General features: G+C 46.9%; 3 protein-coding genes across 10 annotated transcripts in view; all 3 read left to right on the top strand.

Annotated features, from left to right (window-relative positions):
• The first annotated feature begins 1,428 nt into the window (after window positions 1–1,428).
• NLRP14 (NLR family pyrin domain containing 14) lies at window positions 1,429–15,784 on the top strand. Its single transcript, XM_021062311.2, is given in 11 exon segments — window positions 1,429–1,519; window positions 1,522–1,716; window positions 2,802–2,873; window positions 7,706–8,341; window positions 8,344–8,494; window positions 8,496–8,647; window positions 8,650–9,216; window positions 9,219–9,294; window positions 9,661–9,785; window positions 13,475–13,557; window positions 15,746–15,784. Coding segments are annotated over 11 exon segments (2,187 nt in total).
• The window catches only part of SYT9 (synaptotagmin 9), a 345,167-nt gene continuing 326,840 nt past the window's right edge, over window positions 7,706–26,032 (top strand). For 5 of the 8 annotated variants that reach the window (XM_084974936.1, XM_084974917.1, XM_084974933.1 and 2 more), the window contains exon 1: window positions 9,159–9,294. The gene's annotated coding sequence lies outside the window, so the exon portion shown is untranslated. Of the gene's footprint in view, window positions 9,295–26,032 lie in introns of all 8 variants that reach the window. The other 3 variants (XM_084974935.1, XM_084974938.1, XM_084974927.1) reach the window with 2 other exon arrangements.
• On the top strand, window positions 16,294–18,107 carry RBMXL2 (RBMX like 2). Its single transcript, XM_021062312.2, has one exon. The coding sequence runs from the start codon at window positions 16,516–16,518 to the stop codon at window positions 17,539–17,541; it is 1,026 nt and encodes a 341-aa protein (XP_020917971.2). The 5' UTR covers window positions 16,294–16,515; the 3' UTR covers window positions 17,542–18,107.

Genomic DNA, 26,032 nt, shown 5'->3' with positions numbered 1-26,032 from the left:
TGGACTCCAAAGATGATGCGGGGGCTGCGGAGAAAAGGGACATTCGCAAAAGGCAGACGTGGACGCGGGCCTGTTTCGATGCTGCTGAGACCACCTAGAGGACAGGGGGACGTTGAGGCTGGAGAAGGGGCCGTGTCGGGGGGCGGGGGTAGGTCCCCAGCAGTTCCTGATGCTGCTGAGATCCGGGTCACAGGGGAAGGAGGGGCTGAGCGGCAGAGACGGGGCTAGAGCCCCCTTCCTTTGTTCCGGGGAAGGAGCGGGAAAGGAGCGGCCCCCACGCGGCCAGGACTGTGCGCTTCTGGGCGGAGGCGGCGGGCTGCTCTTGTGCAGCACATTCGCCTCTGCTGCCGAGTTTTGGATGCTCTGGAGAGATGTCAGCGTTCCTTTGAAGTCTCCTCACGTCGCCTCCTTTTTGCTTCTTTTTTCCTTTACTCTTAGTTCTTTATTCTTTTAATGAATACGTTTTTGCTGAAGTATAGTTGATTTACAATATCGTGTTATTTCGGCCTGCAGCACAGCAACTCAGTTTTTAATATATAGTTGCATATACTTATGCATATATAAATATGCACACATACAGCTGAATACATAGATGTTCTTTTTCAGAATCTTTGTAGGCTATTACAAAATAGAGTGTGTATCCCTGCGCTACGCAGCAGGTCCCTGTTGGTCATCCTTCTTCTATGTGTAGGGTGTACGTGTTAAATTCAACCTCCTCATCCGTTCACGCCTCCCTTCGCCTGCCTTCTGCTTCTTTTTAAAACCGACCGTGGCTTCTGTTTGGGTCAGAGCCTAATCTGTGGTGGAGACTATTTCTGCAGTGCAGTTAAAACAAACTGAGGACCCTAAAGCAGCTGCTGGCTCACCAGTTCCCAGGAGAGGAGAACGAGTGGGAGAAAGTCCTACGTGTGTATAGCTCCTTTTCCTCACGCTGTCTTCTGCCATGGTCTGTCCCAGGAGACTGGATCGGGTTCCCTGTGCTGTACAGCAGGGCCTCATTGCTTATCCACGGGAAATGGGGTAGTGTGCATCTGCCAACCCCGAACGCCCCGGCCAGCCCGCTCCCTCCCGCTCCCTCCCGCTCCCCCTCGGCAACCCCAGGTCTTGAACTTGCCCTCATGAGGTCCACGCCACAGCCCTCTGCTGTCACTTCTCCCGTCCTCACGTGGCTGAAGCGTGAGGACGGGTAGCTGCGTTTCTTCGTTTCTTACAGCTCCGAAGTGTCAGCGGAACGTTTGTGAGGACAGAAAGCACAGTTCAGGGAACACGAGTCCCGACTGAGCCCACAGAGGGGGCTTGTGCAAGCGCGTCGAGTGACTCTGTGCTTTGATGTGGTCCACTTTCCGACCTTTTCCATAGGTCCCCTTCATCGCATGTGCGTTTGATTATTTTTCCCGACTGAAGCTTGAATATTGATCCACAGACAAGATGACGGATTCGCCGTCTTCCTCCTTTTCCGATTTTGGGCTGCTGCTGCATTTGGAGGCGCTAAACAAAGAGGACTTGCGTACATTCGAGTCACTCTGCAGAGTGAGATCCTGGCACCTGCGCCGTGCAGGATGCCGTGGTCGGAGGTGAAGAAGGCTGGGCGGGAGGATTCGGCGAACCTGATGAACAAGTACTACCCCGGAGAGCAGGCCTGGGCGGTGGCTCTCAAAGTCTTTGACAAGATGGACCTGAAGGATCTGTGTAGGAGAGCAAAAGCAGAGGCCAACTGTGAGTGATGCTGGACACACAGCTGGGGCGGGAAGCAGGGGCTTCCCGAAGCCCGTCGGGTCTGCGAAAGGGACTTGGGCGTGCAGCCGTGGTTGGGACACAGTGGGCGCTTGCTGGGTCATTTGAGGAACACTGAGCAGGCCAGAAGGTTTTGAGCTCTCTTGTCCAGCCTTGATTCTTTTTTTTTTTTTTTTTTTTTTTTTTTTTGTCTTTTTGCCTTTTCTTGAGCCACTCCCATGGCATATGGAGGTTCCCAGGCCAGGGGTCAAATTGGAGCTGCAGCCACCGGCCTACGCCAGAGCCACAGCCACGTGGGATCCAAGCCGCGTCTGCGACCTACACCACAGCTCACGTTAGCGCCGGATCCCCAACCCACTGAGCAAGGCCAGGGATCGAACCTGCAACCTCATCGTTCCTAGTTGGATTTGTTAACCACTGAGCCACGATGGGAACTCCGAGCCTCCATTCTTAATGGGGGGTAATTTGTCCATCTTGTACCAATGAGAATGATTCAAGGGATCGAGTTATAAGAATTGTCCCGTCTAGTGTTCCTTTGCCTAAACTACAAATAAAGTCATGGGTTAAGCTAAATTTTAAGGACTCTTGAATATAATTTTAAATCTTTGCTGAAATATGAGGAATGGGCAAAAAATTATTAAAGGACTCAAACCCGAATAGTATCTTTAGTCATTGCCGGATGTGAAATCTATAGACATCTGAAAACCCTTACTCATACCCAAGGCTTTACAGCACTGAAGTTTAAATCCATTATTTCCTTTGAGCCTCACCGCATTCCTGTGAGGTCAGTGTAGACAAGGAAACTGAGGCTTGGACCAGCCCGCTTGTCTTAGAGTTACAGGGTGGGCGGCGTGGCCAGAGTGCCCTGCTTCAGTGCCCTGCACACCGCATCACGTCCCCCCCAGCTAAGCTGGCGGTGTCTGAGCCTCAACAGAGGCCCTGGTCTTCTTAAACCCAGGTGATCCCAGAACTGGACCACTGAGGACAATTCTGGCTCCTGATCTGGCCGTCCCCAGACTCTCCTTGTTGGGGGTCAAATCTCATGATCTTGTTGGAACCTGTTGCAGAAACAGCCCAGACCACAAGACCAGAGGACACCGGGGCCAGAGAGGTACCAGGTGATCAGAAAGCAGTGCAGGGTAAGCAGATGGGCTTTTCTCCAGATTTGGGGGGTTGGAGCTTTTGAAGCATCTTGGGGGAGGGTCGTCTCCCAAGGGACCCTAGTTCCACCCTTGTGAACTTGTAACAGCCTCCTACCTGTTCAGTGATGGTCATTCAAAAAGAGTCCACAGAGCTGGCTCTCTGGACAGAATCAGAAACAGGACCAAGTTAATTCAGAGCCTCCAAAGAGCAGCATTTAAAAATTCCCAGTCAGAAGCTGACAGTCTGGTGAACAAAGGTATCCTGATACCTTATTTTATGGACAGCAAGCTCCCTGAGTAGGCAGTGAATATTTGGCTTATTGCACCTCTTCCCTCCTGTTAGAATGATGCTGGAATTGGGTTCTGGTCTGGTGGCCAACTAGTCTTCATAAAATGCAATTTCTGGGACCAAGTTTTCTCAGCCGTATCGAACCATTTCAACCCCTCCCCCCACCTTGTTTTGAGTTCTGTATAGTAGAATCCAGTTTATATCAATGGAATTATAATACAAAGAAAACTGGACCAGGAGAGAAACCTTTATTCTTAGCTCTTCTGCTTTCTGATGGGCCAGTGTTTCCTTCAAGAAATAATTAAGAACCCACTTCATTCCAAGCACTGATAAATAAAAGTTTCTTATTCAGTGTTTTCGAAGATAACTTCGTACTTGGACCTTAATTTCTGATACAGTGTAAGGAAGTTTATTTGGGTGGTGTAACTGGCCATAAGTTTAGGAAACCAAGGTTCTCCTTCCATAGAAATGTACTTTGGGAAATTTGGAAGATAAATAGAAGTGTTATGAAGGAAGTAAAAATCAAACTTACAATCCCAATTTTTTAAGTAGAGCACCGTACTTACTAGGTATTATACCATAACAAGAAGGAGCATCTTACTTCTTCCAACACCATGCTTTTCCCTGGGGGAGAACTAAGATGATTTAGTGGTTTATGAACGATTCTAGGTGTTTGTACTGAATACCATAGTAGGACAAAGAATTGTTTACTTTAAAAATTAAATTCCAGCTTGTGAGTTGTGCTGTGAATAAAAAATATGCTGTATTCTGAGAATGTCCTGAAAAGGGAGCTATTTAGCTTTGGGGTTCAGAGAAGGCCACCCTTGAGAGGGACATGACAAAGGAAATCTTGAGAAGGAATTAGACTTAACTACGCAAAGTAGAAACTGTATTTTCACTCTGCTTGGACACTTGGGAATTTTTCAGGTTTCTTTAAAATATGCTTCTGAAGCTCCCCCTGTGGCACAGTGGGTGAAAGGATCTGGCATTGCCCCCGCAGGAACTTCCAGGAACTTCCATATGCTAAGGGTGTGGCCTTTAAAAAAAAATCTTCAGGCTGTGCTTTGATGTTCATTTCTTTCTTTTTGTTTTCCTCTTACTCTCTTTTCCTCCCACCCGCCTCCCCTTTGACAGCCACCTGTTGGTTCTCTGCATCTGACTCTATTCCTGTTTGTTACGCTTATTCATTATTCTGGTTTTGTTTTTTCAATTCCATGTATAAAAGAACTCGTGCAATGTTTCTCTTTCTCTGGCTTGTAAGATTTGTGGCAAAGTAAGATTTCATTCCTTTTTATGTCTGAGTAATATTCCAGAACCTATATATACTATAGTTTCTTTATCTGCTCATCTGTTGAGGGACACCTAGGTTGGTTCCGTATCTTGGCTATTGTAAGTAATGCTGCAGTAAACATAAACACATATATATCTTTTTGAATGAGTATGTTTTCATTTTCTTTAGTGAAATACCCAAGACTGATCATTCTTTCATTTTTGAGGACCCTCCATATTTTTTCCATACCAGCGGTACCAGCTTCCATTCCCACCAGCAGTGCCCAAGGGCTCTGTTTTCTTCACATTCTCACCAACACCTGTTATTTGTTGTCTTTTTGATAATAGCCATTGTGACAGATGTGAGGTGATAATCTTATTGTTGTTTTACTTTGTATTTCCCTGACGATTAGTGATTTTGAGCATCTTTTCATGTGCCTGTTGGCCATCTGTATGTCACTCTTGGAAAATACCTATTCAGGTCTTCTGCCCATTTTTCAGTTGGGTTTTTTTTTTATGTTGAGTTGTACACATTCTTTGTACAATTTGGATATTAACCCATTAATGGATATATCATTTGCAAATATCTTCTACCATTTGGTAGGTGCCCTTTTTGTTTGGCTGAGCATTTCTTTCCCTGTGCAGAAGCTTTTATTTATTTATTTACTTTATCCTAGTTGATGTACAATATTACGTAAGTTACAGATGGGTCATACAGCAATTCTCAATTTTAAAAAATTATGCTCCATTTATGGTTATTGTAAAATGTTGGCTCTATTCCTTGCCTTGTACAATGTATCCTCGTAGATTATTTTATACATAAGAGCTTGTATCTCTTAGTCCTACCCCCATTTTGCCCCTCCCCCCCGTCCCTCTCCCCACTGGTAACCACTAGTTTATTCTCTATATCTGTGAGTCTGCTTTTTTTCAATTAGATTCGTTAGTTGTATTTTGTTAGATTCCACATATAAGTGATATCATATCTTTCTCTGACTTCTTTCACTTAGCATAATACTCTCCAGGGCAAAAGCTTTCTAGTTTGCCGTAGTCCCGTTTGTTCGTTTTTGCTTTTGTTTCCCTTGCTTGAGGAGACATATCCCAAATCATATTGCTAAAACTGATGTCCGAGACCATCCTTCCTGTGTTTTCCTCTAGAAGTTTCATGGCGTTAGGTCTTACGCTTGTCTGTTTTGAGTTCATTTTTGTATATGCTTTGAGAAAGTAGTCTTCTGCATGCTGCTGTCCAGTTTTCCCAACACCATTATTAAGCAGGCTGTCTCTTCCCAATTGTATGTCCATACCTCCTTTGTCATAGATCGACCATACAAGGATGGGTTCATTTCTGGTCTCTCTGTTCAGTTCCATTGTTCTATGTGTCTGTGTTTGTGCTAATACCATACTGTTTTGATTACTATAGCTTTGTAGTATAGTCTGGAGTCAGGGAATGTGATCCCACTGACTTTGTTCTTCTTTATCAAGATACTTTTGGCTATTTGGGGTCTTTTGTGTTTCCAGACAAATTTTATTTATTTATTTATCTATCTACTTATCTGACTATTTATTTTAATTTGGCTGCAACCTGCAGCATATGGAAGTTCCTGGGCCAGGGCTTGAATCTAAGCCACAGCTGCAGCAATGCCAGATCCTTAACCTCCTATGCCTGGCTGGGGATCAAACCTGTGCCTCAGCAGCAACCCGTGCTGCTGCAGAGACAATGCCAATCCTTAAGCCAGTGTGCTACAGCAGGAACTCCTTCAGATAAATGTTAAATTATTCTAATTTGCTGAAAAATGCCATTGATATTTTGATTGGGATTTCATTAAATCTATGGGTTGCCTTTGGTGGTATGATCATTTTAACAATGTAATTCTTCCATTCAGTGAACACGGTGTATCTTTCCATTTCTTTGTGTCGTCTTCTAGAAGTGCTCAGGCTCCGGGGGTGGGGGTGTGTGTGTGGCTTCTCTCAGGTTGCTTGTGGGTATAGCTGTGTCCCCATATGATTAGCTGCTTGGCCTGAGGGAGCCCAGGACTGGTGCCATTTGGCCTGTGGTGCTGGGTCCTGGTGCTGATGGGCTGGAGGAAGGACTCCAAAATGATGCTCGCCAGCACCAGTATCCTCATGGTAGAAGGAGGACCCCCAGAATGGCTGCCATGTGTATCCCCAGGGAGCATCCCTGTTGCCTTGTGGGAGGCTCTCCAAGATCAAAAACTAGGTCTAACCAAGCTCCTTTCAAATTACTGCTTCTACCCGGGGTCTTGGAGGGGTGAGGGTTTGTGTGCGCCCTTTGAGAGCAGGGTCTGTGGTCCCTGCAGCCCTCTGGCTCTCTGGAAGGCAAGCCCTGCTGGCGTCCTGGGGTCTCATCTTCCCAGGGCAGGACCCCCGGGCTGGGAAGCTCCGTGTGGGGCTCAGCCCTCTCACTCCTTGGGGAGAAGCTCTGCAGCTGTTCATTTCTTTGAACGCTGTATCTGCGCAGAGTGGTCAGTTTTGACGTGTAGGTTCAGATGTGTCTGTAGGTCCTCTTGGCCGTTCCTGATCGTCGTTGCCTCTGTTCTCTTTTTACCGGATGATGACTCTGTTCCCTACACATAGCATCTTTTTTCTGCTAGAGTAGAAGTCCAAGAGAAAAAAAATCCAGGAAGAATCTAATTTTTTCCGCCATCATACATTTTTGCTGAAAGGATAACAGTGAGAAAAAAATAAATAAAAAATAAAATAAAATAAATTTCTGCATTATCAGTTCTGTTTATTCACAGTTCCCAATGTAGGCTTTAAACCTACAGGCATATTTTTGTTTTATGTGCATTCTTTTCACATCTAGACCATTGCACTTTGATTTTAGCCTGCATTGCTTCTGGGTCCTACTCTATGTCCTGTCCTTCCTTCCTTCCTTCCTTCCTTCCTTCCTTCCTTCCTTCCTTTCTTTGTCTTTTTGCCATTTTCTTGGACTGCTCCCGCGGCATATGGAGGTTCCCAGGCTAGGGGTCGAATCGGAGCTGTAGCCCCCAGCCTACGCCAGAGCCACAGCAACACGGGATCCAAGCCGCGTCTGCAACCTACACCACAGCTCACGGCAGCGCCGGATCCTTAACCCGCTGAGCAAGGGCAGGGATCGAACCAGCAACCTCACGGGTCCTAGTCGGATTCGTTAACCACTGCACCACGACGGGAACTCCACTATGTCCTGTTCTTTACATTACATATCATAGAGTTTATTTTGATCATGTGTTTTTTGGTTTTTGTTTTTTTCCCTGGCTGCCTTCTGACTAAGGTGGTGGAACAGAATACAGAAATCGGATAAAGGATAAATTTTGCATCCTATTGGAGAAGAGCCGTGGGCTTGGAGCCTCTGAAAACGTCTGTCATGAGATTGCTCGGGAAGGCCGGGAACTGTTGGAACACTTGTTCGATGAGGATGTCAGGACTGGCGAGCAGCCGCGGACGGTGGTCCTTCAGGGAGCTGCTGGGGTCGGGAAGACGACGTTGGCGCGAATGCTGATGTTGGACTGGGCCCGGGTCCGTCTCTACCAGCAGAAATTCACCTGCGTCTTTTATCTCGATGCAAAAGAAGTCAACCAGCTGAGAGAGAGAAGCTTCGCGCAAATGATCTCCAAGGCCTGGCCCAGCTCAGAAGGCCCCATTGAAAGGGTTTTGTCCCAGCCGAGTGGTCTCCTGTTTGTCATTGATGGTTTCGACGAACTGAACTTTGCCTTTGAGGAGCCCGAGTGTGTGCTGTGCAAAGACTGGACCCAGGTGCACCCCGTGTCCTTCCTCATGAGTAGTTTGCTGAGAAAAGTGATGCTCCCCCAGTCGTCCCTGTTGGTGACGACGAAACTCACAGCTTGTGACAAACTAAAGCTTGTGTTGAAGCGTCAGCGTTCTGTTCGGCTACCGGGTATGTCCGAGGATGCAGAGAGAGGTATATCTGTCGGTGTTTTGAAGACGAGCAGTGGGCCTTGCAGGCGTGCCGCTGCCTCCAAAACAACGAGGCGCTTTTCCGCATGTGCAGAGCCCCCCTTGTGTGCCGGCTCCTCTGTGAGTGTCTGGAGCAGCAGGTGGAGAGGGCATGACGTCACTGTGCTCTGCAGGACGACCCCAGCTCCCTTTGCCTGCTGCGTCTCCAGCCTGCTGACAGGGGCAGGCGGAGGCTCGCCCGCTCTCCCCAGCGAAACCCAGCTGATGAGCCTGTGCCACCTGGCTGCCAGAGGAGTATGGACATGACGTATGTGTTTTACAAGGAACATCTCAGACAGCATGGCTTAGCGAGATCGGATGTCTCAGTCTTCGTGGACAGGCAAGTTCTTCGAAAGGACACAGGGTATCAGAACTGCTACGTGTTTGTCCACCTGCACATCCAGGAGTTTTTCGCAGCCATGTTTTTTATGTTGCAAGACAGCTGGGGCGCCAGGGACAGCTGCCTTCAGTCTTCGGAAGACTTGGAGCTGCTCCTGGAAAGCAGCAGTTCTGAGGACCCCCGCTTGCTGCAGACGAAATGCTTTCTGTTTGGCCTCTTGAATGAAGAGCGCGTGAGACACCTGGAGGCAGCTTTTCACTGTAAAATGTCCCTGGAGATGCAATGGAAGACGCTGCAGTGGCTGGAGAGACTGGCAAACAGCGAACCTTTGCCCTCGCATCTGGTGCTTCCGGAGTTATTTTACCGCCTGCACGAGACGCAAGATGAAGCATTTGTAAGCCAGGCAATGAGGTGTTTCCAAAAGGTCGTCATTAATATTCGGAAGGAACTCCATCTGCTTGTGTCTTCGTTCTGCCTCGAGCACCGCCGCGTTTTCGGGCCATTGACCTGTCCGTAGCTGTGGTCCTCGGGAAGAGGTTACCCTGGAGCTCCCGAGCTGAGACTGGGTAAGCATGTTAGTCGGTCCCCTGGAGGCCCTGCGACGGAGGGAAGGGGGTCGATTTTGTCAGAGGGAGGAGAGGGCTTGTTTACTGAAGTCCCAGAGCCAGGGGGCCTTTCAGGGTTGTCCTGCCTTGAGGCAGGGAGCCAGGCCCTGAAGCCCCTTGTGGACTAGTCCTGGCTCCTGGTGGGGAACACGCAGAAACTTGCCCGTGGCTCTCTCGGCCTGAGGGCAGACCCAAGACAGGGACTTGGCGGAGAGCTGTCAGCACTCACAGCTGCGAGGCGTCCACCCCCTACAGTCTAAGATTTAACTCTTTAAAATAATGCCCTCCGGAGGAATAGGGACCAGGAATTTCCTGCTCGACCCGGAGGATCCAGGTCGTCTGTCTGGGCCCGTTTCTCTGTGTCCTACTGACCTGTGTCGCCTGGACGCAGGTGGGCCTCTGGATGAAAGGTCTCAGCCCTTCTACACCTAAACGGAGAGGGTCTGAAGTGGGTGAGAAAGGGTAGGAGCTGAGTGGATGTTTTGAGAGAACAAATGAACCTTCAGCATTTTATGCCTGTGATTTTCTTATTTATGCTTATTTTTAATTGCGCATATTTCTCCTTCCTTGAGTGGTCTTTTCTGACTCCACCCATCGAAGTCTGGGGGGAGAATTGAATTAGCTGAAGATTTCATCCCTTGAGGGCTAATGACAATAGAGGCTTATTACAGTAATATAATCCATGGGATATTTAACATGTTATCCAATTGAATGCTGCTCAAAACCGTATCTCGATTTATCATCTTAAAAAAGAAAGACCATAAGACTGAGATGCTGAAAAGTTTGCCTAGAAAGTAAGTGTACAATGATTGATTCAAACACACATCAAATAACGGCTCACATTTGCTTCACACATACCCAGCAGTCTTAAGTCCCAGCCCATTTAGGCTCCCGATAGTCCATTTTATTTATTAGAAAAAGCTGTGATATCCAGACGGTGTGGAACTTGACTGAGGTCACACATCTTATTGGGACAGCTTTACCTGGGCTATCCCTGGGCCGCTACATACGATCCTGTTCCCTCGGAAGAACATTTGTTTCATGTGTCTCTGAACCATGGGTGCAGGGAGTGTAGGTGGGGATGCTCTGACCTTTGCTGTCCTTGAGGAGTTGTGAGTAATCACCTCCATCAGTTTTCTTCGTTCTGACCTCAGGGTTTTATTGATGGACCAGAGGACATTATAATGTATTTTATGCCATGATGTGTTAGGACAGCATCCTGGCCGCTGCATTGCCAGTCTTTGTGCCACCTTCCCCTGCCCTCTGTTGTACGGGCATCTCATCCCTGTGAAGATAGGAGAGGCGAGAACCCAGGGTTTTCAAAGGGACGTTAAGGTGATGTCTTTTCTACAACGTAACTACTCGGTAAACTCCGCAAGAGCAGGACTCTGTCTCGTTCCTCATTTTATCCGTGACCATTTTATGGACCAATGGAAAAGCAGTCAGTAAGTACAGCAGGGGGTTCCACGGGGGCTCAGTGGAAACAAACCCAACTAGCATCCGTGAGGATGAGGGGTCCATCCCTGGCCTCACTCCATGGGTGAAGGATCCAGCATTGCTGTGACCTGTGGTGTAGGTTGCAAATGCGGCTCAGATCTGGCATTGCTGCGGCTGTGGTGTAGGCCTGAGGCTATAGCTCCTATTCGACGGCTGGGCATCTCCATTTGCTGCAGGTGTGCCCCCCCAAAAAAAATAAGAACAGCAAAAAAGTAAAAATTATAATGTGCCTTTTTTGAACGGGCTTTGGAAATTTTTCTTTCTTTAATCTTGTTTATTGTTAGTTCCCCAATACAATTTTTTTTTCTACTGTACAGCACGGTGACCCAGTTACACATACATGTATAGATTCTTTTTTTCTCACATTGTCAGGCTCCATCATAAGTGACTACACAGAGTTCCCAGTGCTACACAGCAGGATCTCACTGCTAATCCATTCCAAAAGCAGTAGTTTGCATCTATTAACCCCGAGCTCCCCCTCCATCCCACTCCCTTCCCCTCCCCCTTGGCAACCACAAGTCTATTCTCCAAGTCCATGATTTTCTTTTCTGTGGAAAGGTTCCTTTGTGCTGTATATTAGATTCCAGATATAAGTGATATCATATGGTATTTGTCTTTCTCTTTCTGACTTACTCAGTATGAGAGTCTCTAGTTCCATCCATGTTGTTGCAAATGGCCTTATTTTATTCTTTTTTATGGTTGAGCAGTATTCCATTGTGTATATGTACCACATCTTCCTAATCCAATCATCCTTCAATGGACATTTGGGTTGTTTCCATGTCCTGGCTATTGTGAACAGAGCTGCAATGAACATGCGGGTGCATGTGTCTTTTTCAAGAAAAGATTTGTCTGGATATATGCCCAAGAGTGGGATTGCAGGGTCATATGGTAGTTCTATGTATAGATTTATAAGGTATCTCCATACTTTTCTCCATAGTGGTTGTACCAATTTACATTCCCACCAACAGTGTGGGAGGGCTCCCTTTTCTCCACAGCCTCTCCAGCATTTGTTATTTGTGGACTTATTAATGATGGCCGTTCTGACAGGTGTGAGATGGTATCTCGTGGTAGTTTTGATTTGCATTTCTCTTATAATCAGGGATGTTGAACATTTTTTCCTGTGCTTGTTGGCCATCTGTACATCTTCCTTGGAAAAATGTTTATTTAGGTCTTTTGCCCATTTTTCAATTGGGTTGTTGGCTTTTTTTGTTGTTGAGTTGTATAAGTTATTTGTATATTTCAGAGATTAAGCCCTTGTCAGTTACATCATTTGAAACGATTTTCTCCCATTCTGTACGTTGGCTTTTTGTTTTCCTTTTGGTTTCCTTTGCTGCGCAAAAGCTTGTCAGTTTGATGAGGTCCCATTGGTTTATTTTTGCTTTTATTTCTATTGCTTTGGGAGACTTACCTGAGAAAACATTTGAAGGTTGATGTCAGCGTTTGCCTATGTTCTCTTCCAGGAGTTTGATGGTGTCTTGTATTCTATTTAAGTCTTTCAGCCATGTTGAGTTTATTTTCATGCATGGTGTGAGGGTGTGTTCTAGTTTCATTGCATTGCATGCAGCTGTCCAGGTTTCCCAGCAATGCCTGCTGAAAAGACTGTCCTTTTCCCATTTTCTGTTCTTGCCTCCTTTGTCAAAGATTAATTGACCGCAGGTGTCTGGGTTTATTTCTGGGTTCTCTATTCTGTTCCATGGGTCTATATGTCTGTTTTGGTACCAGTACCACACTCTCTTGATGACTGTGGCTTTGTACTATTGCCTGAAGTCTGGGAGATTTATGCCTCCTGCTTGGTTTTTGTTCCTCAGTATTGCTTTGGCAATTTTGGGAGACCCTGCTTTTAATTGTTTTTTATATATACCCATAAGCAGATTTCCAGACTGCGTGGTAATTCTATTTCTAATTTTTTTTGAAAAACCACCACACTGTTTCCCATTGTGGCTGCAACTTTCCCACCAAGGGTGCACAGGTGTCCTAATTCCTCCACACCCTGCCCAACATTTGTTATTTTCTGGTTTGTTTTTTGGTAGTAACTATACTAATAGGTAGAAAATGATAAGATTATTTTATGTCCTTCAGTCATAGGGACGGTTTCAATTAATTGTGCAAATAGCAAGCTAGGAATTGCCCCTCCAGTGGAAATTCTCCAGTCCCTGTCCCAGACGTCACTGCTGTGGGGGTTCACAGGCTCTTTCTATGAGCCCCAGTTTACACGCCATGTGGGTCTGTGGAACAGAGCATTTGCTTATTACTAACACCCATGGTTTTGTTCTGTACTGTGTTGGCTCAGGCAGTCTTGTTTGTTCCTACTTAGCATATCCAAACAATGCTGCCTGAAGGGTGAATGTACAACATAGGAGAAATATTCCTCCGTCAGATACCATATCCATGCACACAATGTATTCAGGGAGAAGAGACGAAGAGACTCAGTCACTTCATGTAGAGCCTGTTTGAACATTCCAAACCTCCACCTAACGCCTAACAACCCTTGTATGTCCATTTGCTCGCTCTCTCGTTGCAGCTCCAGTTAGGGGTCACCAGTGGGTTTTAATACCACAGTGCACGTGGCTCCCTTGCCAAGAGTCCCAGGCCCTTGGGATCACTGACGGCTCTACCCACTCATAAGACTTTGTGTTCCTGGCAGGTGTCCAGCCAAGGGACTTCGGGAATTTGCATGAAGGTGACATCAGTGCAGAAGTAGTTAAGCGAGTGGATTCTGGAGGATCGGTGGGACTGGGGACTGAATATATGGGGGAGGGTCACTGTGGGAAGTGGAGAAAACAAGAATCACTACCCAACAAGCCCCTAAGTCAGTAGACAACAAAATGGAAAAAATAAATTGTGGCATAGTTATGCAATGAATACTAAAAAATTAAACAGAAAGTGCACAAAACACATAGATGAATCTCAAAGATATACTGACATAAGCCAGACACAGAAGAGTTCACTCAACATGATTCCATTTATATAATGTCCAGCACCAAGCGAACTAATTTATGGTCGATGTAAATGAGAGGAATAGCTCAGAGGATGGTCCTGTTTTGAAAGGGGCACGGGGGGAACTCTTAGGAGTGATGGAAACGTTATCTAGATCTTGAGGGCATCATCTTCGTTTACACAGGTGTGTGCACGTATGTAAAAACTAAGCAGTAAATTTAAAACATATAAGTAAAGTTATAAATTTAGTGTTTAGAAGTTAGCCCTCAATAAAACCATTAAAGGCAATCGTTCAAAAAAGAGAAGACATAACTTCTTCTGTATTATTAGAGGAAAAATAAATGAATAAGGACATATCATGTGATACAGGGGAGGCCATAAAGATGGAAGAGGCCAGAAAGGCGTGCTTAACAGAGAGCACACAAGAAGCTGTCAGAAAAAGTCGAAAAATATTGAGCTGCATAAGTATTAGACAAAACAAATTGAGGTAAAAAATTATGAATAATGAAGATCATTATGTAATAAAGGCATTCACCAGAAATACACAGCAATTCTCCATCTTTATATATTTAATGATAAAATCTTATATGAAGCAAAAGTGGACATTAAAGATAAATGGACAAATCCACAATTACAAGATGTTAAAAGAGTTCTCACTGATGGACAACTCTCACCAAAGAAAAAGTAAGTTAGGATGAGGAAAACTTGAAGATCACTGTGTAAGGAAAGAAATGTATCCCAGTGTTTCGAGAAGAGACCTTCGCAGCATACAGGGAACATTAGACACACACAAGCACACACACCGTTTAGGTCATAAAGCAAGTCTCTGCAAAACACCAATGTATGGATATCATATGGAACATGTTAAAAAGCCACCAAAAATAATCCATATGTTGAAAACTTAAAACCATACTTTATACTTCATGAGTCAGGAAACAGTAAAAATGAGAAAATGTTAGGAACTGAACACCACAGTTCAGGCATGCTGTGAACTAGCACATAGAGAGTAAAATTGAAACTTAGACACAAGTAGAAGAAACTTTTTTGTTGTTTAAACAAGTGGCTGCACCTGTGCCAAGAAACATTTTTTAAAACTCTTAATGCACTCACTGTCTTACCTAAAGATCTAGAATGAAAATAATAATAAGTTGTAAACTCAAAGAATATGAAAAGAAGGGGAAAAAATAGCAGCAAATTAAAAGAGGATCAGCAAAGAAAAAGGCTCGTTCTTTGAAAAGACAAAACACTTCTGGCAAGACTGGCCACAAAAGAAGGGACAGAACAAAACAGGACATGGCTACTGACAAAACAAAAAAGGGTAACTGTTAGAAAAAAAGTGTAGCTTAGAACAACCATGCCAAGAAGAAATTTTTAAAAATCTGAACAGACTGAAAACTAAAAGAAATTTAAGGCAAAAATCTTCCCAGCTCGGTATGGGAAAGAAAATTATTGGTACCCTTTATGCTCAAAAACGTAAAATTTCTAAGCCAACAACATTTGTTACTATATTGAAAAATGAATACATCCCAAACTGGGACGTTTACCTTAGAAGTATAATGATGATTTCATAATAAAAATTTGTTACTACAGTTCATCATATGAACTGATATAACGCATTTAAAGTTTAGCTTCCATTCATGTATGCTAAAAACATCTCAAAATCTGAAAAGTGCCCCCTTAAAATCAGAAACATAAAAATGCCTGCTTTCACCACCATTATATGGCTATTGCAATAAGCTGGTGTAACACACAGGCGTGTGTACATATGTGTGTATACACGCACAAATACTAAGTGAATGCTATTAAGTGGCTTTAGCCATTATAATCTCAGTCTCAGGTAAAAACAGTTCATCCGTTTACTCTGCACACGTATTGCTATTCAGAGAATATGGTAAGGACACATTCGAATTGTGTAGTTTATTTGAGTGAACCCCAAATGTTTTCTGTTCCTGAGGTGTACCTCTTTGTCGTTCGACAGGAAGAGGTGAAGCTTCGGTATTTCATGCTTAGGTGCTAGTCTGGTGAGTGGTCCAAGTGCTTTTAAAGTTTCCCTTTATGTTGTTCCTCGGGTGACTTCTGGGCAGTATTTACTCTAAAGGGCAGGGTCACTGCCACGTGAAGCTGAGCCCTCTGAAGGCTGAAAAATTGAAGAAAACGGTGCCGAACGGGAAGATGGTGCATCCGAAGGACCACCCCTCTTCTTGCTCTTCCACCGAGGAACCCTCCCCTTGCCAAGCTCTCCTCCCCTTTGCTGATGCAGAAAAGCCTATTCGGCATATATTTTACGTACCACCTGCGTCTGGAAACTTTAACAACGGTCCCACTTCGTTTTTCAGTTAATTTTTCTGTTTCAACGTGGCTTGGGTCACTTGACTTGGGATGCATGAAAATCCCTCTCATTACCAGCAGTGGGATTAAAAAAAAAATCTTTTTTTTTCTTTAAACCTAATGTCGTCTTCTGCAGTTGAGCTTTGGGAGTGATTTAAAGAACTGAAGCCCAGCACAGGTGCATGAGCCGAGGTTTAACGACTGGAAAGCGAGGGGCAAAACCGCCGCCCTCCCTCGACGGCGGCGGGCGGTCCTCGACCAATCACGACGTGCAGGTGCCCTGCGGGCTGCGGGGACGACTGCGCAGCGGGGGCTCCGCGGCGACGCGCCGCCCGACCGGTAGGGGCCGCCCTCGGCCGCGGGCTCGGCGCCCAGACGGAGCGCGCCCACGTCCCGCCGCCCGCCCCCCGAGCGGCAGACATGGTGGAGGCCGACCGCCCGGGGAAGCTCTTCGTCGGCGGGCTCAGCCCCGAAACCGACGAGCCGGCCCTCGAGGCCGCGTTCGGCCCGTACGGCCGCATCGCCGAGCTGCTCCTGATGAAGGACCGGGACACGGGCAAGTCCAGGGGCTTCGCCTTCGTCTCCTTCGAGAGCCCGGCAGACGCCAAGGCGGCCGCCAGAGACCTGAACGGCAAGTCCCTGGGTGGGAAGGCCATCAAGGTGGCCCAGGCCACCAAGCCGGCGTTCGACGGCGCCCGGCGGGGCCCGCCGCCCGCCCGCAGCCGCGGCCGCCCCGGCCTGCGCGGAGCCCGCGGCGGCCCGTGGCGCCCTCCTGCCCGCGCCGGGCCGGGCGCCGACGGCGGCTACGCGGGCGACCTCGACCCGCGGCCCAGGGCGCCGCTGGCCCCGAAGCGCGGGCAGCCCCCGCCGCGCCGCGCAGGCCCGCCCCCCAAGCGGCCCGCGCCGTCGGGCCCGGCGCGCAGCGGCGGCGGCGGGGTGCGCGGGCGGGGCCGAGACGGCTACGCGGGCCCCCCGCGCCGCAGCCCGGGCCCCCGCGAGGAGGGCTACTCGCCCCGGGGCGGCCCCTCGCCCCGAGCCTACGCCTACCGCGACGACGGCGCCCGCGACGACGGGCCGTGGAGAGGCTACGGCGACCGGGACGGCTACGCGGGCCGCGACCGCGCCTACGCGGACCGCGCGGGCGGAGGCCCCTTCCGAGAGCCGGCGGAGAGCTACGGAGACCCGCGCAGCGCCGGGCCGGCGCCCGCCTACGGCGGCGGCCGCTACGGCGAGGCCCGCTGCTGCTCGCCCGACGCCTACGCGGGCGGCCGGGCCGAGCGCTCCTCCGGGGGCCGCGACCGCCTGGGCCGAGCGGACCGCGGGCCGCCGCCCGCCCTGGAGAGGGGATGCCCGCCGCCGCCGCGCGATTCCTACCGCCGGTCGGGCCGCAGGGCCCCGCGGGGAGGAGGCCGCCCGGAGAGAGGGGGGCTCCGCAGCAGATACTGAGCGCCGCCGACCTGCGAGCCACGTCGTCTCGGTAGACGCCGCGGAAGAGAAGCACCTGTCGTGTCGTAACCGCCCGAGGACTCGCGCAGGGAAGAGCTCGTCTTACCCGTTAGGAATTTCCTGTTAACCACCTCTCCGCAGTTTTTTTTTTTTCTCCTTCTGTGCTTTGGAGAGGAAAAAAGTTAAAACTCGTTTGATTTCGTGTTGCAGTTGTTAACCGTTTCTTTCAACAAGCTCATTTTAAAAGTATACGACTTGAACCTGCGTGCTAGTCTTCTTCTGTTTCCAAGTAGAAATTCTCCGAAAGGCCTGATAAATGAGGCCAAAAGTTGTAAGTTCTTTCACAAACATCTGCCCACCTAAAATGGAAAACTGGATTGTTCTGTCCATTCAGACCAACTAGACCTTGGGGGATGAGAGGGAGGGATTGGTGTGTGCTCCTCCTGAGATTTCAAGGTGTCTTTCAAACTGAATCTCAACAGCAACAAAAAACCACTTAGACCAGATGCATATATAAAGAAAGTTCTCTTCACTCAGTAAATCTTAAAAAAAAAAAAGCAAATGGAGAATGCCGGCCATATTTTGCCTTTTTCCATGGAAATCTGCCGAATCTCCCATTCCCTTGTTCCCCAAAAAACCGTTCTTGTGTTGCTAAGATGGAAAACCAAAGATTTGACCAACCAGCCACAAAGCTGCAACCCCCACAATATCAATTAATACCATTCATGTTCACCACCACCAAATTGTTAAGAAACAGGTAGAAAATATGCTCTTGGTAAATGGTGGATCTGGGGACAGAATGGCTTCCACCCATAACTCCCACTTACTTGTCCTCGGCTCCAGAGCCGGTTACTGGCTCCTGTGGAGAATTGGGTTCTTTCCCCAGAGGTGAGAAATCGGAAGAGTATCTGCGCTCGAACGATTCTTGAGCTTGCCAATCCTTGGCGTTTCAGCATCCGAGGATTTCAGCCTGGTGTGAGGGACCTGGGTCTTCCTGTCCACACAAGGCAAGGGCCTGGGCTGAGTGGCCCATACTCTTAAGGTGGGGAAAGGGCCTAAGCAGAGCCTGTAGAGGCTTCCTCCAAAGTGCCTCGAGCAGGAGATGAATCTCATTATTTTTCACCCCAAGCTCAGGGTTAGAAACACCTTTTCCATTCCGCACCTGTGGGATTCCCCGTTTATCTGAAAGAAAGGTAACTGTACAGCCAAAGGTCTCTACCAACCAGAGAAAGGAGGATCAGGGTGGAATATTAGGGCCTGTGCTCAGTGTAATAATTTGCCAGAGGAGACAGACGAGCACCTGACCGACCAAAGAAAGTACCTAAAGAGATCTGAATATAGCACACTCACATACACGACTCTAAAAATACGATTTTTTTGGACAAAATAATAAAATAGGTGAATTCCAAGAGAAGGTGCAATAGTGGCCCAGAAGATCAAATGCAAGAAATAGCTCAAAAAAAAAAATCCAGAAATTAATCTAGCAAAAACATGTTAAGACCTTTTTATGGAAAAATTGTTTATTAAAGGACATAAAAGAAGCCTAAGTAAATGGACATTCATGTCACGTCCCGCTTGGGAAGACTTTGTCACGACTGTTCTCAACCTTGCCAAATTAATTTGGAAAATCAATACAACTTCAAACGAATTTAATACATGATTTTTTTCCCCACACAGCTCCTCTCCCCTCTTTCTCAATAGCACCATATATTTGTATTGATTAGCGATGGAACACTAAATAAAAGATCTGTCCCGTCAACCACAACTGAAAAAAGATCAATAGCTCCCATTAGCTAGCAACAAATTATTAAGAAGCAGATTTTTTAAAAAAGACACTAATGGGAGATTTAGCTAATCCTAAAATGTATTTGGTGGAGTACAGAGCAAGAAGAGCCAAAGCAATTCTGAAAGAGTTAGAAAGGACTTACCAGATGTCAAGTCTTGGTGGAAAATTCTAGTAATTTAAGCTGTGTGACATCAACAGACAAGGTTGGGTCAATAGACCAAAACAGCCAAGAAACAGGCCTCCTCCTACCTGAAAACACAGTGTATGACAGATAGCTTTAAAAGTCATTGGTAAATGATGGACTTTTAAAATGGCTTTCATAAAAATGAGATTCCCCTAACTCAAAGCATACACAAAAATACATTCTAGATGTCTTGAAGAATAAATGTGAAGAGGAAAAAATAACAATTTGAAGAAAATGAAGAAATATGTCATACTGAGGTAGGGAGTTTCTTTTTTAAGATTAAAAAGTACAAACATAGGAAATCAATGTGATTTTCCACATTAAGATTTTTTTGTGGTAAAAGACACTGGTAAAGTGAAATACCTAACCGTAGATTGCAAGAGTTTATTTGTACTGAAATAATTTCCAAAAGAATTACTAGAAATCAATACAAAAGAAAAAAAAAAAAACCCACCAAGGTAAAAGTGGACAAGAGAACTCACACCTCTCTGATGTGTAAATTGACAATCTTTGGAAATAATTTTGGCAAAGCTTAGTAAAGTTGGAGGGCGCATCCCTCTCGACCCAGAAAATCTGCTTCGAGGAGAGGACCTAGGAAAATTTGCACGTGTACACACACAGCTGGTCCACGCACAGGTGGTCCTTTCACGCTGAGTGTTAAAGTGGAAACAGCTCATTGCGGGGGATCGGCTCACACTGACGTTCAATATAGAAGCTAATGTGACTCAACCAGACCCACTGCATCAACATAGGTAAATACCAAAAAGTCTGTCGGGTGAAAAAGGCAAATTGCATAAACATAAAAACTAAAATATGGTTGGAGTGACACACGAAAAAGGATATTTAGTGTGAGGAGGAAAGGCTGGGATGAGGGGTGGGCTTTAGTTGACTTTGTAATGTTTTCTCTCTTTAAAAGATGTCAAGCAGAAATGACGGTGTCTTAAACGTCTACGGTGTATACACTGGCATTTCTTGTAATTTCAAAATATTTCACAACAAATTTTTATATGAAAAATAGAGCCCAGTACAGCCCTAGCATATAATGGCTACTCAAAAAAAAAAAAAATAGTTATTACTCTGAAACTGTCCTATCTCGACAGTGATCCTCCCTCCCTGCTTTGTTCTGTGTGGGGGATGGATGCCTTACCCTGTTTGACTCAGCTGGTAGAACCTTCCTCTTCTAGTCTGTGCTCGTAGCCAGCTCATGATAACCCCCAGGGTAGAACTTTGAGATCTGAGAACCAAATCTTGGATAAAAGCATCGTTTTCCCTTTGATGCTCCTTTTGAAGTATAATAGCGATGAAAACCTTTTGCCAGTTGGTAGAATAGTTATTTCTAAAGAGTCATCTCACGATTATTGAAACGATAACTTAAAAAAAAATGAAATGTGAACATTTGGAAATGTGAACATTTGAAATGTGAACTTACAGGGCTAAATGAGCTCAAGAGGTCGTAGCTTACAAAGGCTGTGGATTTCTCATGTACCGCTAAGTAACAGACCCAGCATTTCCTTAATGGAAGTTAATGTGTTAACCCATCTTTGCAGGGAAAATGCGGGAGAGCTAGTCAGTTGAGAGCTCGCATGTCAAGGGGTCCACAAAACCAACCCACTGGGTGTAATTTGAGGATGTGCGTCTCATCCCCTCATCCTTCATGTTTTCTGTCTGGAGCTTGTCTCGTCCTATTCCTGAGACCCCCTTCTCCACGTCAGGGTACCAGGAGCATCCTCGCCGTCCACGTGGCACCTGACAGCGTTGCTGAGCCTTTCCCACCAGGTGAGGCCTGAACATCTTGCATTTCTGATAGCAGCCTGAATCCCGGGGTTCCCGCAGAGTGTCGGGGGGCTCGTTCCCTGGGGTCAGTAGCCCCTCTTTCCCCCTTTGCCTCGGGACTGGTGAGATGGAGACTTCTCTGCCCGAATTTCTCCTCTTCCTTCTCTGACATTTCTCAGCCTTGAGGTGACGTGGGGTCCACGCTGCCTCCCTTGTAACCTTCGCCTGAAAGGTGATGGGACTCTCCTCTCTCCCTCCATGGAATTTCCTCTTGGGGACAGTTGCTGTGCTCTCGCTTTGGGGCATCTTCACACACTCACCAAGCAGAGTCCAACGGTGTCTTCTGGCTGTGCACGCATGAAATCGGCGGTCACGGGAATTCCTTTCAGCCTCTCTGTTCTCCTTGCAGTGATGTTTCTGAAGCTGATTTCTCTCACGGTGTTGCAGTCTAGGAGCTCCTTAAAGATGATTCTGAGCCAAAAGAGTGCAGGTGACATTGAACATGGGTGTGAAGTACAGGAGATAAACGAACCCTGGAGGAACTACAGAGCAGGGATGTGGGATGTGTTCCACTGTCACATTTACTAAGTACTCGAGGAAGGAGACAAACCCGAGGATGTGTGAAGAAATTTTTAGAGAAGAAATCCCCATAATGTATGGAGGCGCTTTGCTGCAGTAGAAAGGCCCTCTTGTGGTCATATGTATGAATTTTCATTCCACTATTTATGTGGCTTGGGAAATTTCTTTTTTCCTTTTTTTCTTTTTAGGGCTGCACCTGCGGCATATGGAAGTTCCCAGGCTAGGGGTCTCATCTGAGCTACAGCTGCCGGCCTCCACCACAGCCACAGCAACACCAGATCCGAGCCGCGTCACTGACCTACACCACAGCTCAGGGCAACGCTGGCTCCCCAACCCACCAAGGGAGGCCAGGGATCGGACCCGCCGCCTCATGGTTCCTCGTCAGATTCGTTTCTGCTGCGCACACAACTGGAACTCCAGGGAAATTTCTTTAAAAAAAATTTTGACCTTCGGGTTTTTCACGTGCAAGCAGGAATAATCATCTCATAAACTTTTTGAAAGTTTGAAATGAGGCGTCTAAAGCACACAGCCCAGTGGCTGGGGTGATTGGGGTTCAGTGGGAGGAGGTGCTTCAGGAAAGTGCCACCTGAGCGTTTCTTTGGATGTATTCAGACTTTATTCAGCAGACCTGAACTCTGGGCGATGCACTGGACTCTGCAGCCCCAGTTTATATTCTGCTCCTCTTCCTTCACTTCTCGACAGGGAAGGTGACAAGAACCTCCCTGGGCGGGCTCAGGGTCCCCTTCCTACCCGCTGTGAGGCGAGGCAGCGAGACGTTATCGTCAAGGCCTGGATTCCTTTAGGGAGGGGAGTCGGGGCGGGGCGTGAAATGGGCGAAGAGGGTTAAGAGATACAGACTTGCAGTTCTATAAAGTACATAATCTGCCCGGTCGTCAGACATCGGGCAGAGCGTGGTCAGGAATGCTGTGCTGATGCCCTGGGGGGGGTGGTTACGAGGCTGCATCACGGTGACTGTCTCATGGTCTGTGCAACGTCAGAGCAGCAGGTAGCGCACCTGAAACTAACATGATGTGCATCAAATGTGTTTCAACTTTTAAAAAGTGAGAGTTTTTTTTTTGTTTTGTTTTTTTTTTTTAAAAGACCTTAGCTCCTTCAAATCTAATAGTGTTTAGAATTATTACCCTCTGGCATAGTTGGCTTAGACTTCAGCTCATAAATAAAATAGCACCTGGATTTTGAAAAGCGGTCGTTATTGCTGTTACAGTTGACACAGAGCCTGGTGTGCGGAGGGAAGTCCCTGAGTTGCAGTGGAGGGAGTGGTTCAGAATCAGTGGTATGGGATCTGGTAGCCCCGAATTCAGTCCTCCACCCACCATCCACTGAGTGTGTGATGCTGGTCGGGTTACCTAATCCCCCCCTGCTCTGTCTCCCTTACCTGTAGGAAGAGGTGAGAGTGCTCACCTTGCGAGGGTGTTTGTACACCTCTCTGTTGATGTCTTAGATCCAGTGTTGAGAAAGTGTTTATGTGGTTGGAACCCACTGTCTGTCCGTCACCGCTTCTTTTGTGTGAACAAGGCAGACAGCACGGCAGCAGATGTGTGCGTGGCTGCTGAACTGAGGACGAGCCACAGAAGCAGCGGCAGCAGTTGGTTGCCCAGCTGCGTTCTAGGGGAGACGCAGAGATCCAGCAGGATTAGACATCAGCTTTGGGAGAGGCGCCCGCATCTGGGCTCTGGGGCTTGTGAGTTGCACAGTGTAGGAAGCGCCAGGAATCCTCAGAGGTTGGGACACGGTAGCCGTGTGTCAGGACAGAACCTTAGCTCTAACTGCATCGCACATGGTTAGAATTTGAAGGAGCTGAGCCCTAATAAACTCTATCCACCTTACTTCAGACCGAGAGGACACTGAGAGCCTTGGTGGAGGTTTTTGGCCAGCCCCGCTGTCAGGGACTGGAGAAGGCAAAGGCCATAGAGTATAAATAGGGCTGCAGAGGTGTTACTAAGACTAACTGCTCTTTGAGGTATCGGGGGCTGCGGGGAAAGCTTGCGATTGAAGCTTAAGACAGCAGACAGGTGGCAGGATATGCTCCATCAGCATCCACAATGGGGAAGTGTTAGCCCTTCTCTACATCGTAGCTGTAGAGGTCATTGTGCAGCTGGCCATTGATTGATTGCCTTAAAAACCGAACCTTAACCAGTTTCCACAACTTTGCATAAGGCCAGTCTTTCCTGGGAGGCCACTCTGCTGGGGATTCGCTTTGGACAGGTTAATCCTTATAGCTTAACTGAGCAGTGGAGACACGGTGGCGAACGAAGTTATTAATCCTTAAAGGGATTAATGTTCAAAGGGGACGATAGACTCTGGTTAAAAAAATGTGAAATTTTAACTACAGTACGAATTACGGAAGAGATGCACGGAGCTACGAGATGCTGTACTTAGTAAAAGACATCAGAGGTTGTATCCTTAAGAATGTGATGACTGAACTGAGCTGGATGAGAACAGATTGCTGTGAAGATTAAATGAGACATGCTTTGCAAGGAAAGCACCTAACAGCTCTCAGGACATACAGACTGGTCTTCTTTCTGCTATTCTTTTTTAAATCGTGGCATAGTTGATTTACAGTGTTGTGTAATTCTGCTGTATAGCAAACTGATTGAGTTATTTGTATGCATGCATTTGTTTTTCCTTTCTTTTCCGTTGTGTCTTGTCACAGAATGTTGACCGTGTCTCTGCTATGCGGTAGGACCTCGTTGTTTATCCGTTCTCTGTACTTCTGTATAAAGTACTTTGCATTCGTATGTGTAATAGTTTGCATCCCCCACAAGTCTGTTCTTTATGTCTGAGTCTGTTTTGTAGATGAGTTCATTTGTGTCATTATTTTAGATTCCACGTGTAAGTGATATCAGATGTTATTTATCTTTCTCTTTCTGGCTTACTTCACTTGACAGAATCTCTAGGTCTATCCACGTTGCTTCAAAGGGCATTTTATTTTATTTTATTTTATTTTTGTCTTTTGTCTTTTTAGGGCTGCACCCACAGCATGTGGAGATTCCCAGGCTTAGGGGTCCAGTCGGAGCTGCAGCCACCGGCCTACGCCAGAGCCACAGCAACACGGGATCCGAGCCCTCGTCTGCAACCTACTCCACAGCTCACGGCAACGTCAGATCCTTAACCCACTGAGCAAGGCTGGGGATCGAACCGCAACCTCATGGTTCCTAGTCAGATTCGTTAACCACTGAGCCATGACAAGAACTCATTTTTTTATGGCTGAGTAATATTCCTGTGTGTGTGTGTGTGTGTGTGTGTGTGTGTGTGTGTGTGTGTGTGTTACGTCTTTATTCATTCATCTAGTATTGGGAATAGTGCTGCTGTGAACATTGGGGTGCATATATCTTTTTGATTATGCTTTTGTCTGGATAGATGCCCAGGAGTGGGACTGCTGGATCATATGGTTGTTCTGTTTTTAGTTTTCTGAGGAATCTCCACACTGTTTTCCACAGTGGTTGTGCAATTTTACATTCCCACCAACGGTATGTGAGGGTTCCCTTTTCTGCACACGCTCTCCAGCGTTCGTTACATGTATACTTTTTAATGATGGCTCTTCTGAGCGGTGTGAGGCGGTACTCATTGTGGTTTCAATTTGCACTTCTCTAATAAGTGTATTTCCGTTCTTTTTGACGTCAAGATAGTTTACTGGAGGTTTAAGCTGTACAGATGAGTGAGGGCACACAGATGAATCCTGACATTAACTTAAGAAGGCAAATGTTAAGGCTGATTAACAGGAGAGCAGAAATGGGGAATACCAAGATGTGAATCCACAAATAAGAAAGGCAGGGAATCGAGAGCACTTTGGGGTCAGACTGAAAAGAAAAGGTAGAAACCGGGAAACAGGCGGGGGTTGTGTGGATTAATAGCCCCCCGTGAACTGCAGGTGCATCGATCCCCCCTTTAAAGTCGCAGGATCATCTTCCACCAGGAAGCCCCTCTGCTTGGAGGTGTCAGGGCTGTTTGAATCTCGGCTGAACCAGATGCCGTCTTTATCCTTCAGGGTCACAGTCTGAGGTGGGTGACAGATTGTTCTGCATCACACTGCCTAGAATGCGAGGAGAGGGAGATGCGTGCTGTGAGGCAGAGGCCTGGGCAGCAGGCCAAGGACGCACGTGGAGTCTGGTTAGAGGAAGGGTTTCTGGAGGAGGTGAATTTCAAGC

Source organism: Sus scrofa, chromosome 9, assembly GCF_054392235.1.
Source record: "Sus scrofa isolate SSC_HxYL_T2T_F1_AM1 chromosome 9, Sscrofa_HxYL_maternal_Yorkshire_Landrace_v2.0, whole genome shotgun sequence".
Taxonomy (NCBI): Eukaryota; Metazoa; Chordata; class Mammalia; order Artiodactyla; family Suidae; genus Sus; species Sus scrofa.
This window is presented reverse-complemented; position numbering and strand designations above follow the sequence as displayed.

Coding starts and splice junctions, on each gene's coding strand:
- RBMXL2 (XM_021062312.2), top strand. CDS start 16,516: ATGGTGGAGGCCGACCGCCCGGGGAAGCTCTTCGTCGGCGGGCTCAGC.